This window comes from Manacus vitellinus, unplaced genomic scaffold, assembly GCF_001715985.3.
Source record: "Manacus vitellinus isolate BGI_N305 unplaced genomic scaffold, ASM171598v3 scaffold_55_pilon, whole genome shotgun sequence".
Classification (NCBI taxonomy): Eukaryota; Metazoa; Chordata; class Aves; order Passeriformes; family Pipridae; genus Manacus; species Manacus vitellinus.
The window spans coordinates 3,017,914-3,033,522 of NW_021940651.1; the positions used below are offsets into that span (position 1 = coordinate 3,017,914).

A 15,609-nucleotide genomic window follows, 5' to 3' on the forward strand; every position below is an offset into this window, starting at 1 on the left:
CTGTGCATAATCACCAGATAGCCAAATCTAGTATTTTTTTATATTACCAAACTTGCTTATCATATTTTATGTGTTAATTTCTTTATATGTGGATATCTTTAATTCCTGAAATTATAGTAATGTAAATAAACTTGCGCTTACATGAAGCCCTCAAATTTTATTTTTATACACATATGTCTAAGTATTAATTAGAGTTTTTAATATAGGCTTCTGAAAACAAGCTATTACTTGGGATGTTACTTATTTTCTTAAATGCATTCTAGCTTCCAGGATTTTTTAAGCAAGTCACTCAGAAAAGAAAAACTGCTGTGTACTAATTAAATTATTTATTCCTATTTTATTTGGAAATGTTGTTTCCAATAAGAAATATGGAAATGTTGTTTCCATAAGCAGAAATATGGTTAATTTCTCCTTAAAACAATTAGCTTAATATTCAGTCTGTTTAACAAGTAGTTTCTAAAGAAAGTGTAGTTAACAGAAGACACCCAAAATACACAAGATACCCAAAATAGCAGTATTGACAGACAAAGAGCAAATACTTTGCAAAAGAGAAATAATCTAGTCTATATAAAATTGCATCACCTGATTTTAATGGAAAGTTATAATAAAAAAACCCAACAAAATCATTAAAATTATCTGAATTACACTAGGATTGAATATTTGCATGAGAACATGAGAACTTATAATGGTTTTCTTGCCATAACAAACTAAACTCTCCCACTTGTCTTGTATTCAGAACTTAATTTTCATTTCCCAGCTCCTCGCCTGGAAGAAGGGTCTGAGAAAGAAGTCCTAAGTCATGAGATCAGATGGAAGAGAAAGGATTCTCAATTCAGGAGAAAAAAAACCACCAAGGAATAACTTATTTGGATTAGCATTAAAAAATGACAAAGTGAATGACATGTTATCAGAAGAGTTCCATGCTTCTGTCCCTCACTTTTTCTGGCCTTGCTTTGAACAGTCACTTACAGAAGATCTTGTCTTCAACTGCACCTATTTAATCAGCATTTTACAAGCGAAATTATTTTTAAAAATGTTTCCATTTTTAGATTTCACAAGCACATTCAAACAAATACCTTCCAAAGAACCTTCACAAATAACCCACAGGCGGTATTTGTTACAAACGTCCGTATAAACAGTAAAGAATAGTATATAAGAAGTCAATCAACTCAGAAGAAGTGCTGAAAACTATATTTAACTTTCTCATGGAGAACATTAAAGTTAACAGATTTCTGCTAGCAATTTTTTTGCCATATATTGGCAAGGCTCTTTTTTAAGCTTGCTGATAAGCACTGAAGAGAACTTATAAGTATAATTCAAATATGCCACATAGCATACGTTTTAATGTGCGATGAAGATGCATCGGAGGGAAACAACTATAACTTAGTCGTATATAGCAGATGTACAGGAGGATGAAGACTTTACAAGCATATTAAAGACCAAGCATCCCAGTCTTGAAAAGGTATTGTTTTATTTCTGCATAAATGCAGGGTTGAATTCCACACTCCATTACAAATATATTGTCAGAAAGCAATTGTAGAATGTGTGCGCTTTAATTAGACTTAAAAAAAAAAATCATAAAAGTAAATTACATTTACTTTATATAATATGTAAACTGATAAGAATTCATGTCAGTTTTTCTTAAACAGAGAAAATGCTAAACCATCACTACACGTCTGGGCTCTTCTCTGTCAAATCTAAATAAATAAAATCATGTCTGCCTTCTCTCTCTAGAGTGGCATCCAATGAATTTTTTACAAATGAGAACAACAGCTACAACTAATGCCTTTCAAGCCTCAGCAAAACTGAATTATTAAATCTGTCTGCCTATATCCTATTACAGCCTACTTATGAATACTTGATTTTATTTTGTATAATTGACAACAGTTGTCAGGAAACGAAGGTTTTAACGGCAATCAAATTAAGATCAACTGGTATAAGTGTCACAGTGAAGAGCTTGTGTCAAGTGTTGATGAATTAATTGATGGGTCACTGGGAAACAGGGCACGTGGAACTGCAGTGTCATAAACAGCTATATATTGTCTGGTAATATTACCAGCCTTTCTGCTTTAAGTGAAAAGCATTGAAAGAAATGGGTTACTAGAATATATCCAAAAGAAGAAAAACACACTTTGACTTTGCACACCTAACACCAGATCATTTACAAACAACTTAATTTTTAAATCATTTATATTACTTAAGTGACTATGTGCATGAAAATTTTAAACCGATGACAAGATAAATAGCAGCACCAAGATAACATACTGCAGTACAGAGTTTCATTTACTACTACAATAAGAAGCTTTCAATTACGATAGCTTCTAGGGACGAAAAAACCCCAAGATGCCCGAAACATCCCAAACATTTAAGCTACAATGCCATCCCATAGGATGCAATCAAAAAATGTAATGGCATTTACAGAAGACTGATTAAATTAGTTTAAAAGCATTAATTTCTCTTAAGACCAGGGAAGAACTGTGTGTACTTGAGATATTTGATCTGAATTAAGAAACCGATGAAGCAATTGATTAATTGGAATTTAAGCCATCAGTCACTGGATCCATCAACAGTTTCATTTACATTCTAAACAATCAGCTGATGGTCTTATAGGATACCACGTATTAATACACAGTCAATATGATACCCCTAAACTCATCACAGTTCCTTATTGACAAGAACTCAGATGTTTTTTAATCCAAGCTTGATCACATTGCATCTTTTTTGAATTGCTGTATTGATTCAGTACGCTTTAGGAATTTTTATCTCTGTTAAAACATTATGGAATTCTCTTACATATAGTAAACAATGTTGCAAGTTAAAAGAAAAAATTTATTCACATTCATATTCACATTCTCAAATTTTCACTTCCTGACTTATATTATTTTGATATATACAGAAGGATGCTCAAAAGCACTAATCTTTTCCATTTAATAGGATTTGATGCACTACTTTACTTCATTATTCTTCTGATGTACACTAGTTATCTCTTTTTGCAGAAACCCAGTGTTACAGACGAAAGATAGTATGTGTTATTTATGTCTTCAGAGTAACGACTGAATCAAAAACTCTGCCATACAGAATGCTTAGAACACTGAAAAACTTCTTGCTTTTCAGATCAAAATAAGAATACTGACTCAACAGCTCCTTGATTTGAGAGCACTGACAGCACAGCAGAGCACTGTCCTCATCAACCTCCCTAATGTGCTTAAATATTTCTAAAGACCAGTAATACAAAAAATACATACACGCCTCAAAGAAAACTGCTCATAGCAGACTTAAAAAGCATTTTCTTTCTTGAAGAAAGGAGAACTCACAAACAAGAGGTTGAGAAAAGCATACGGCCAAAACCAGAATTCACTGAGAGCATGTTTTGCCTTGAAGATTTTAGCAGCAGCAATAGTAATCAACTAGAAGGACATTTCATTAACTAAATTACAAGGAGTAGGTATAAAGCTTAAACACAGAAAAGTGCAAGTCAAAGGAGTTGACAAAATCATCAGGTTACAATAGGCAAGTGAAAAACAAGAGGATATATTTTTCATTAAAATTTAGCAGGGAAAAGTACATTCCACTTTAATGTTTGATAACTGGGAAAAAGCAAGAGACCCAGCTGCGAAGATTGAACACTGGACTTCATTATGCAAAAACCTGAGAATTTCTACTTTTTCCAATTTCTTTTTACTTGAAAGACAGAGGAAGGCTGTGCAAAGCTACATGGACACCTGAAATCAGAACTGTAACTGAAGAAGTTAAATATTTGAGCTAAATTGTATTTAGCCTTCACGTGTACCAAGAGCACTGACAGCACAGCAACACAGGCCGTAACATTTGCATGGAAAAACCCAGTGCTCTCCTCAACTGGGTATTCCTTACAAGGCAGGTTCTCCAAGTTAGGTTTTCTACTGCTAGACAGAGAGCTGCCAGACTAAGGTAGTTCAAGACTAAATAAGCTTACATTCCAACTCCAGCCAGCCATACACCTCAAGCCCCATATGAAAGTCAGAATCAGATCAATATGTGCAAGCCATCCTTTCCTTATGAATACATTAAGATTGATTTGAGGATCATTTCTAAATTTTTAGAAAGACAACTCTATTGCAAGATTGCTCTTCATTAGACCTACTGATCAGAAATTTGTAGGTTTTGCAGAAATTCCTTTTTCACAATAAAGATGAGGCTCACCAAGGGACATTTTCCAATCATTTCAAAGAATCAAGGTAATATTAGCAGCTTGCCCAGAAGAGCCTTGAAGTAAGAGAAGAAAAAAACCACCCCAAATTCAATAATCTAAACCAAGAAAGAGGTGAGAGCAGCTTAAAAAAACCCCATAATGCATGGTATCGATCTTATGAACAGATACTTCTTGTAGGCACCATATTATAAACTGCTTCTACACAAGGAATTCTTGAACCTTACCCTGCAAGAGTAATTTCTTTGTCTTTTATATTCAAAGCCTTTGACAAAATACCCACAGTCCACCACTTCTTAATATACATATAGTTTGTCTGCTTGATTTGCCATGCCTCTGAGATGTGCTTTGATGGTTCTCACCTTCAGCTTCTTTAAGTTGTTACCCCAAATTGGGGGAATTGTTTGGGATTTCAGGATATTTGAATTGCTACTCCAGCCAAGCCACCAAATGCCCTTAAATTTCTGGGGAAATGCATTATCACTGGCAAGTGGGAACAGGTGAGTTTATGCCTAACACAGTACACGGTCTCCTCACAGATAAATTTTTTCAACTCTTACTAGTCTTTTTTTTAAATACAAAAGTTAAATAAAGAATAAAATATTACTTTGTCACTGCTTATTTTGCTACAAATCTAATGAAACACATGGATTGTGCCAGTTGCCCAAGTATGCACAGAAAATAAAATAATTAGGGAATGAAATACATGTCTTCTAATAACATTTTCATCTTTAATACAGAGTAATATTATTGGAGGCTTAATGCCTGCTGAGACCACCTCCTTCCACCACATCACATTTATACTATCTGACTATATCTTAAACAAGTAGCTGATCACATCGAATTACTATTACTCAGTGGCTTAAAGTAGATACCAAAACATTTCAAGCCCGAGTTAAATCAAATGCTAAAAACAGAATAGGAACTGAAGTATAGAAACAGATTAAAGTAGTTTGGACAGATTGTTGGCAGCTACTCATGCCCCGAAGATAAACTTTTATCTGGCCGTATGTGCAAAACTTAACTCTAGTCATTTATCATTCTCTATAGCAATAGATTTTCAAAGCATTTCAGTTTCCAGACAGGTAGGTTTTAGAACGCTTGTTTTCTAAACATAATAGAAAATTCCAGAATGTGTGACTAATGCAACTCCTTCAGCCTTATTATTTTGCAGTGGCTGGTTTTATGAAGAGATAAAAAGAGACATCAGTTGCACAACTGAATTTCAAATCAGAGAAAAAAATACCAGTTTGGTTTTTAAATACCTGAAGTTCCAAAACAGGCTGGGGTTCAGACAATTAAATTATTTGTAGAACACTTACTCCCAACTGTTCAGAATAAATAGATAATACTTGCATCATCTTTATTATATTTTTCCTTGCAGTGAGTTTGAAGTTTAATTCTTTGACATAAATGTTCTGCTAATACTTACTTTTTAAGATTACAAAACTGGATCTTTTTAACAAGTAAACCATACTTCCTGGCACCACACCCTCTTTTTGTAGAGCAATGCTTAAGAACTCGAAGTTTTCAAAATAACTCCCTTCTTTGATAAGCAGACTTTGTTTGAGATGGTAGACTCTGGAGGAAGCCTTTACTGATTAATTCACAGCTCCTTCCAACAGCAAATCAAGCTATATGAATGATTACTTAAGTCTGTACTTGCATTGCAGAGTTTATGCCAGTAAAATGGTTAGCATTTAAAATAAAAATCACATCTGAGACAGTTATATTGCTACAGAAATGAATGGCTACAAAGCCTCAAAATAAAAATTATTTTCCTGTTTTATTCCCACACTTTACTCATACCATTGTTGTTAACGTAATTACAAGTAAATAATCCTGAAAACTCTTAACTACAAATTTTAATACAAGTGAAATTACTCTTCTTGCTACAATTCCAAAAAGTATAAATATGCTTGCAACTAGTATTTTATACTTGAGTAAATATATAATTTTTAAATAGTTTAGTAAGTGGAATTCAAGACACTGATCTATGCAATGGGGGATGTCCAGAGGGATGTCGACAAGCTGGAGAAATGGGCTGACAAGAGCCTTAAAGTTCAACAAGAAATGGTGAAAAATCTTGAACCTGGTGAGGAACAACCAGTACATGCTGGGGGCCATCCAACTAGAAAGGAGCTTGGTAGAAAAGCACCTGAGGATCCCGGGGGCACCAGGTTGACCATGAGCCAGTAGCATGCCCTTGCAGCAGCAAAGGGTAATGGTATCCTGGGCTACGTTAGGTAAAGTATTGCCAGAGGTCGAGGGAGGCGTTCCTTCCTCTCTGCTCAGCACTGGTAAGGTTACGCCTGCAATATTGTGTCCTGTGTGGGTCTCTCCCCTACAAGGTGGTATGAGCATGCTGGAAAAGGTCCAAACAGTGCCATGAAAATTATGGACTGGAGCATCTCCCATATAAGGAAAGTCTGAGAGAGCTGGGATTGCTCAGCGTCAAAAAAACAAGGCTTCGGGATGACCCTAATAATGTCTATGAATACCTGGAGGGAGGGTGTAAAGACTGAGCCAGGCTCTTTTCAGTGACAGAAACAATGACAGAAACACCTCTGAACATAAAGTGACAAGAATTATTATTTTTTAACTGTGAGGATTACTAAGCACTGGCACAGCTTGCCCAGAGAGCCCGTGAAATTTCCCTCCTTGGCAATGCTCAAAAGCTGTCTGGACATGGTGTCTGGGCAACCAATTCTAGGTGGCCTTGCTTGAGCAGAGGTGTTGGACCAGATGATACCCAGAGATTCCTTCCAGCCTCAACCACTCTGCAGTATCATCTCAAGTACCCACAGAAGTAAGACCAAAACAATGTAACTCTGGTCTGAAAAACAACAGATGTAGCAACTGTGCAACTGGCATTACCTTACAAAGAATTAAAGGTTCTTCACAAAGGATTGTGAGAATTTCAAAATTATTTTCCATTTCCCTATTGCTTGCATTGCACAGCTGTAGTGGTAGATAAACAGTATTTTGGAATGTTCATGCCAGAAAATTACTATATGCTGGATTTAAAGACATACAATAATAAACTCGGTTTATGATAAAGATTTTTGCATGACAGCATGCTTGACAGCAGTGGAACTGATCAGTAAGTGGCAGTTGCTTTCTCCAGAGTATCACCTCTAACAATAAAAAATAAAAAAACCCAGACTTTTGTCCAGTTTGGTAGGGGACCTTACGAACAATAAGGGTTTAACTAAGATTAATCAATTCTTACCCCCTAAAAAGCTACTAACAAAAGCCAGTATCATAACAGCACTGTAGTTAGTCTTTATAGGCCTCAGTAGTTAGCAGCAGTACAGAACAGAAACAATTCTTTGCAGTCCTAGTGTCTATGCAGCACATCCCAAGCCCTAAAGCTCATTGGCTCTTCCAGCTGCAGACTTGAGCAAACAGTCTGTTTACCCTAATTCCATGTACAATGCCATCGCATCTTTCTCCCAGTAACTTTCGACTTGTGGCCAATTTCAACCAAGTATGGCAGATCAGCGATCTCAAGGTTATAAAGTGCCTTGAATTTTTGTGAAAAAAGAAACGATCAAAGAGCCACACGAATAAGAGGAAAGCCAAGCCGTCAGCTCCAACAGTAATCTGTTCTAGGACCTAGCAAAAACTAATAGCTAAAAATCAACATTTGCTTAGCTCAGAACCAGCCACTGCATATGCAGCTTTTCTCCATGAATAATAAGGATCTGAGGTTACTGTGAGTTGTGGTGGGGGGAAACAGTTTTCCTCCTGCAGTTATAAAATGGTAAAACCCCAGGGGGTGGTGACCCTTGAAGTTTTGAGGTTTTACCCAATGAGCGCTTCTGCAAAGTATATAAAAAAAAGACTAGTCGAGTGCAGCAGTGGGTGTGGAGAAAGAAAAGCGGGTGGTAAAAGAAAAGCTTGGAGAGAAAAAAGCTTGGAGAGAAAAAAAAAAACTTCCTTCATTCTTTACTGACACTTTGTAGCCACCCTATAAAATGTGTGTTCCTCTCAGAATTTCACATTTGAAAGCTACCAGGGCACAAATATTCCAAAGTCTTATGAACACATGCATCAGATTTTCATGAAAGACCAGATCCCGTTCATGTCAGAACATGACACATGTTAGCATTGGAACACCTGACCTGGATCAGAAGCCAGTTACTGGATCAAGGCACAACCAAGGCATCAAACCGAGGCACAGCCAATGTGGAGTACAAGGATTTTACCTTAAAGAAGGAAAGAGCTCATATTTGAATTTTTCTTGTGTTTTACACACAGAGTGTCTTTGATAATATTCCCATAATGCTGAAGTTATTAACACATACTCTAGCTGGCAGTTCCTATGGACAATCATAAAGCTTTTGATTTACGACTGAGGTAGCATATAGACAAATAAAATGCAGAGAGCATGACAAGCAATTTAAAAATGGACCTGAAATGGACACTGTTAAGAGTCACTTAGAATCTAGCCTAATTTCAGCAAGGGAGCTTTGTACTGGTGTAACAGAGATCTTGCCTACATTTGCATAATAACTTTACACTAAGGTAGTCAGATGGTTTTGGCATGATGCCTGCTTATACAAAAAATGAAAATAACCTTTAAACTGTCTTTTGCAGTTGGCTCAGTATGAACATTTCCTTTCATTTGGTGGAAGTATGATAAATGGGACAAATCTTTCAAATTGCTTGTCACTTCTATCATTTATAATGAGCAAAACCAAGATTCAGCCATAACTAATCCCCTCCTACAATTTTAAATATACAAAACCCCAACATATAATTCCATAAACTTGTTGCTCTTTGTTTTTTTTTAATTTCTTTTTTTTTTAAATTTTATTTATTTTCAATCAATGAACATCTTTTGGAAACCTCTGTTATATGGCGAGCCTGACAGCAGCAAAGAATTCTCATCTGAGGAGTGATTTCCACCTGCTCCATTCCCCTGGGAAGTAATCCTAACTCTAAATATGAACAGCCATCTAGCTGCCTTCACTCATGAAAGAGAGGAATACCAATGTTACGGACTGCCACATGAATACAAAACAAAGTCCCACCTATATTAGTCTCTAGACTATAACTTTTGTAAATGTCTGATTAAAAAAACATAAGAAACTTAGAAATTGGACACAGGCACACAATTATCATCAAGTCATTACATCAGATTCTTTGAAGATATCATTCCAGCTAAAAGACAATGCATCTGATAAAGAAAGGAAAAAAATAGATCTAATAAGAAATTAGTTTTATCAAAATAAGACTGATACCCCAAAATGCAGCTTCTGCTATGTAGAATTAAAAGCACCCTAGAAAACTCAACAATCCTAAAAGTGCATTAGGGGGGTGGGTTTTAGGCTGAACTGTTTAACCTACTTATTTATAACTCAAATGGCTTCTTTTTCTGACTGAAGATATAGGATGTTGCAGTGCTGCAGACTACACTAATATGCAATGTAAATACTGAAGTTGGAAAATAGTACTTTGCCTCAAAAGAGGCTTACAGGGTGGATTGGATTTTAAGATTAGTTCAAACTCTACTCTTCATAGATTTATAGTAAGAAGCTATAGTTAAACTGCTTTATTGCACAGAAGATAAAATTACATACAAAACATAAAACCATCAGAAACTGTTTCACAAAGTACTTAAAAGTGTCAACTATAAATTAAACCATAAATCAGTCAAAACTGCAACATCAGGAAGCAACAATTACAGATATAAGTGTTCACTCTTTAGTAAAAAAACAATTACTGCCATATGCTTGAAATTCAGGGGATTATTTTTGTGTGTTTTGTTTTCTTGTTTTATTTTTAAACAAGTGCAACACAAATAAAACTAGTTAACCTGTTGCTTATTTATAGAAAGTGTATTTTTAACATTAAATTTCATGTTCCAGGTGTAGCAGAAGTTTATATAAATAACTTATATTGGAATTCTAGGAAGATTTCACTAAATTTGCTCTTTACTTACTTTACATTATCATGAACATTTACCTAGTAGGTACAGAACTCTTGCAAATTGCTCACAAGCATTTTGTAATATCAGTTATGGAAAGTCTATTGTTACAACATGATAAACTTTTAAATCAAGTAGCTTTATTTTCTAGATAGCAAATTAATGGAGTGTCTTAGAGGAAAAAAACTAACATTCAAAGAAAGCTGACTGAAGTACACTTAAACACGGAACCAGACTCAATAGATCTTACTTTCAAAAATATTTTCTTCACACATTTCTGACACAGGGATTCACCCTGTTCCCTTCCCCCATCTATATCTTGACAAAGAAATAGCCTAAGTTCTATTAACTGTGGCCCTTTCAGATTTACTATTCATATATATTCCAGCCGAGACACAGAGGTATCCTGTACAGATGCATTTCTGGCCTGTAGTTCATTGACAACCATACCTGTGCCCCACCCTTCAACTAACTACTATAGGGAAGGGAGACTACACAGTGTCTTATAACCTCACAAGCAGAATCCATACGATTTTAGGACTTGCTTTGTTGCAAGTTAGGCAACTGTCTCATAATGTTCTTGTTCGTTTATTCCTGCACTGACAACACACCTCATACAAACTGCTGCGAGGATCCTAAGGAGAGTGAGCTGGCTCTCACCAAACAGTTCTTGGTGCTCCTCCAACAGCAAACACTGCACAGTGTTACATATTGAGTTTCCTATACATTTCCTACACATTTCTATTGTGTGTACATGACTTAAATTACAACTGCTACATACTCGTGCTGGAGTACATGATGATTGTTTCCAAACACCTTGATATAATCCAACACAGGCTAGTAAAGGCTAGGAAAATTTTGGATCAATACATCAAACATATTCACCTTCTACCACTCCGATTATGCATGCAAGTGGCCTAATTTAAAGTAATTCTTGTTCAGGTGCAGAAGTCCTACTTTCTACTTTTTTAGGAGTTGCGACTTGAGCCAAAACACATTTTGGGGCAGTAAGGACAATATCAATCTTTTTATTATCATGTTGGATACAAAAGATTTGAACAGTCAAAGCATTATGCTTTTTAATAAAATGTGGTACTGTGAGAGGGAATAAAAGGAAAAGCCCTTGTATCCTGAACCAGAAGGTAGTTAATGAAGATGGAGGTCATATAAAGACTACTAGGAAACTTCATCAGTCCAGGCCAGTTATAGATGACCAAATGCCTCTAATCAGCATTTGAAAGTCATTAGCAAGACCCAGTAACTACACAGTAACTCCTTCTTTCAGCAAATATATAGTTCTAGTCAAATGATCTCTGCAAATTTAGCCTTTTACCTGAAATATATGATAGACCTCTAGTGCCACAGTGACACACCAAGTGCCACTAACACAGGGTTTACCAGTATCACAGCTATTAGCTTTCTGAAATTTAGTGCTGTCTGACAAAAACCAGACAGTTCTTAAAGATCTGAAGAGAACTGGTAATATAAATGAGGAAAACTCATTGAGTTATATGGGGGGGCATCCAATAGTAATTTCTATACTTTACAAAACAGCTATAATTTATAGGGTTCCTATAAAGGAGATATTTGTTTCTCAAAGATTAGGAGTACTCCCCCACCACCATGTGAAGGGAAATAGACCTAACATGAAGTGCTTTTCTTTCTCTCACTCAAAAAAATTCCTGGGGAATATTTTTGGCTGACCAAAAAGGCATTATTATTTTTAAGTAAAACAAAATGAAAAAAATCCGTTATTTCAGGGGTTTAGATAATGGTAAAACATTTTTTCCAAAAATAACAATTTTAATCACATATTGGTGGGTTCATATTTCAGTTCTTTTCCATTTAATAGCTGTAATACAATCAGATAACATTTAAATGTATGTTGTGAGACAATGATTAGTTGTAGATAATTTAAAATGCTGTAAAATCATAATAATCAAGTATTTGCTAAATATTTTTAATATTTAAACCTTTTGTTAAAACAACTCATAAAAATCACCTATTTAGAGAAACATACCTGTAGAAGTCTCAGGTTCACAATAAGATTACTCCTGGTTTACAGTCCAAGCATACTGTATTTCTCACGTATGGACTCTTTCCCATTAATTGAATGAATTCGACCAATTCAAATTGGCCACAATGCACAATCTAAAATTTTACCACAAATCACCAAATTATCGTGTAAGCAATGTGAATTGTCAAAACATACCCGTTTTTTCCGATGTTCTAAGAAACACCATGTCAGATGGGATTCGTTGATTCTGAGAGGAGAAAAAAAAAGTATATTTTTTCTAAGTAGGAAAAAAAATAAATTCCAATCAAATGTCCAGTAAGATCTATCACCAAAAGGTCACACTTGGATTGAAACTCAATTAAAATAGGATTTCTCCCAGTACTTTACATTCAGCATTTGCAATTCAGAAATCAATATTTTCGAAAAATTATACAATAAGCAAACAACAGTTAATCCTTTCAGATGCTCTTTATAAGTGAATCATAAATACCTGAAGAACATATTAACATTTCCTTAACTGAAAACACTACTCCAAGAATATAAACATCCAACTGAAATATCTTTTAAAATAATTTCACTGAGTAAAACTCTGACATGTAGTTAGCATATATAATAGAAAAAAAAAAGGTGAAATTTAAAATATCTGTCTTGGCACCCAAGTGGCAAACATAACGCATATCATGCATTCTCCCCTCTCCCAACACACACAAATGTACAGGAGGGAAACAGCAAACTAGGGAACAGCATTTTCCTATTTCATGTATCTAAAATGACCAGAATTTCTTCCTCACTATCTAAGGCATAGAGCCACATGCATAGTTAGTGCCTCTGCACACCTGTTCTGCCATTTCCCTTTCTAGCACAGAACTATATGTATCAAATCACGTTTTCAATTATTTGTTGACCACGGAAAAGCCAATCTAAGCCTTCACAGGTTCAACAAAATGAACAATACCACCCTCCCCCACACACATGCTATCTGCTACATGGCTATCCAAATCCTTAGCTCTCCCTCCACTTGTTCTCAAGGCATTTACCAGCACTAGATACACATTGCCAACACAGGGTTTAGGAATGAAAAACTGGAAGAAGTAAAAATAACCAACATGTCAAAACCTGAAAGAGATACAGGACTGGAAAGATAAAAAGCAACATACGAAGTCGACAGGGACCAGAGTGAAGAGTGGACAGAGTAATTAGAGAAGATGCTGTAATGAATTGTAATTTCTTTCATCACAACTTATGTCCAGTATGCCACATGCTGTACAATTTGATATTGAAGTTACACACAGAGAATGATTTGGATTTCATTTACAGACTATCTTTAACCAATTTAAAAAATCTCAGTTGATTATTAGCAATGACATTACAAGTTTCATGCACAAAAATATTTCCTAATACTTGTTTCTGATTATTGTTAAGAGGATATGGCGCATAAATAGTTTTCATATAGACAGTACCCCCATTTGAGAATAAATTTCAGGTTTCCCCTTTATACTTGGTTGATATTGCCTTGAAAGCCACTGCATATCTTGGGGTCATCATCTTTTAATTTTTAAGAGCTCTACTGTCTAACTGAGTGGAAAATAAAATATATATAGTGAGAAAGCCGACCACGGCATACATGAACCTCAGAATTTAGTCTTAAAAAACTGACCAAACTTACTAAACATAAAAAATTAAAGGGTTCAAATTGGTATCTGAGCATTTCAAAACTATTCAATAATTCCCTATGTCACACTTCAATTATAATCAAACTGCAAAATTGATACAGCAATAATAATTCAATTGTGGCTGTATTTTGAGCATTAACTACCAGCTACAGAAAACTGGTTAATTATTTTGTACAGAAGAAACAGCAATGCAGATGAGGTCAAGCTAACCTGAAGGGCTGAAGGCATTAAGCACTGGAGTATCTCACATACTGAATGCAGCACACAGTCCTGGTCTGTAAATTTTATAAGGATAATCCTAATCACGATACCTTGATTCACTGAATCAGAGTGGAAGGCATGAATTGCTACAAAGACACAACTATCAAAGAAAAACATAATGGGTTCAAAATTATATTTACATGAAATGCAAGTGCATTCAGCATGGAGCAGCCCTGAAAGCTCTTATCCCAGGAAAAGCCCAAACCATGGCATTAGTAAACATCCAAAAAAGCTTGTAGAAGAATCAGCACAAAGACAGAGGGGTTTTTTTTTGCTTATTCGAGTCAACCAGTCCTCCATCTCAACAGTTAAGGACACAACACTGCTATAAACAGAAAGAAACCCAGCATTCTCAAACTGCTTTCATTTGAAACCAGATATGTATTTTTTTTTTATTTTTAACCCTCCACCTTTTACTTTAATTGAAAGTTGCACTTTGCTTTCATCACTCCAAGCCAAAGAAAAATATTTGAAATACATACACTCCCAGTTCCCTCCAATAAAACAGCTCAAAATACATCCGTCATGATAAATAAACACTGCTTGGTATGACACTCTGTGTGGGACCTCCAAAATATAATGCCTGACTATCCATAAAAATCAGTTCAGAGCACGAAAAAATTCAGTCTCACTCACAATGGAGAATAAATATGTATTTATACCAGACAACAGCACTGAAGCTGATGCTTCTTCCCTGTATGTAATGCTGAACTCTAACATTTGCCTCAGTCATATAGCAATATTATTTCTGATCGAAAACATCCTGGATACTATAGGCAAAGTTTTCCATCACTCTAAAGAAACCTTCCCAAGATCAGCATGCAGCCACAACAGTGCCACTTGAAATAGTGTGATCTGAATGGATCTGCCAGAGTCAACTGGCAAACTATGTGTTATATGGGCTTAGCTTTGAAAATAAGATGATGTAAACTCTAAATTTCTGGGAGGCACGTACTTCTTACCACTCCCTGCAACATACTCTCAAGGACACCAATTGAGAAATGGGACTGGAAGCAACTATAACTGTATCCGCTACGGGCACTTCAGTAGAGAGGGGCCACAAAGGGCCACAGAGATGGTACCATCATAACTAAAAATGATGCTTGGAAAACAAGCAATTCAGGAAACACTAGAAAATAGACCCACATTCTATTTTACCTAAAAATCTTATGTAGGTAGCAAAAAACCCTCTGCATACCTTAAAACTATGCATTTCCATGCACGAATACTTCCTGATTTGCAGCAATTTCCATTTTAACTCAAAAACTCCAAACACAAAGCTTTTACAATAAAAATAAAATTCATGTGCTTGTCTGTATGCAACCAGTATTCACCTTGAAGAGGCTGCTCATCTGCAACTAGTACAGCAATTTTTTGCATCTTGCCTCATAACACATAATAATTATACACAGAAAAAACTGCAGTAAAAACGTTAACCTTAAACTGTATTATTATGCACCTATTAGATCAAAAAAGAGGAAAAGGAAAAGGCAACTTGAAAATTAAATAACTCTGTCCTTAAATGACAATAACA

The 15,609-nt window shown here is 35.4% G+C and overlaps 1 protein-coding gene across 4 annotated transcripts in view; it reads right to left on the minus strand.

The window, feature by feature from the left end:
• ATP9B (ATPase phospholipid transporting 9B (putative)) overlaps window positions 1–15,609 on the minus strand; it is a 157,079-nt gene that overhangs the window by 96,252 nt on the left and 45,218 nt on the right. For all 4 annotated transcript variants that reach the window (XM_018081662.3, XM_018081664.3, XM_018081663.3 and 1 more), the window contains exon 7: window positions 12,337–12,388. In XM_018081662.3, coding sequence (XP_017937151.3) covers window positions 12,337–12,388 — 52 coding nt within the window. The remainder of the gene's footprint in view (window positions 1–12,336; window positions 12,389–15,609) is intronic.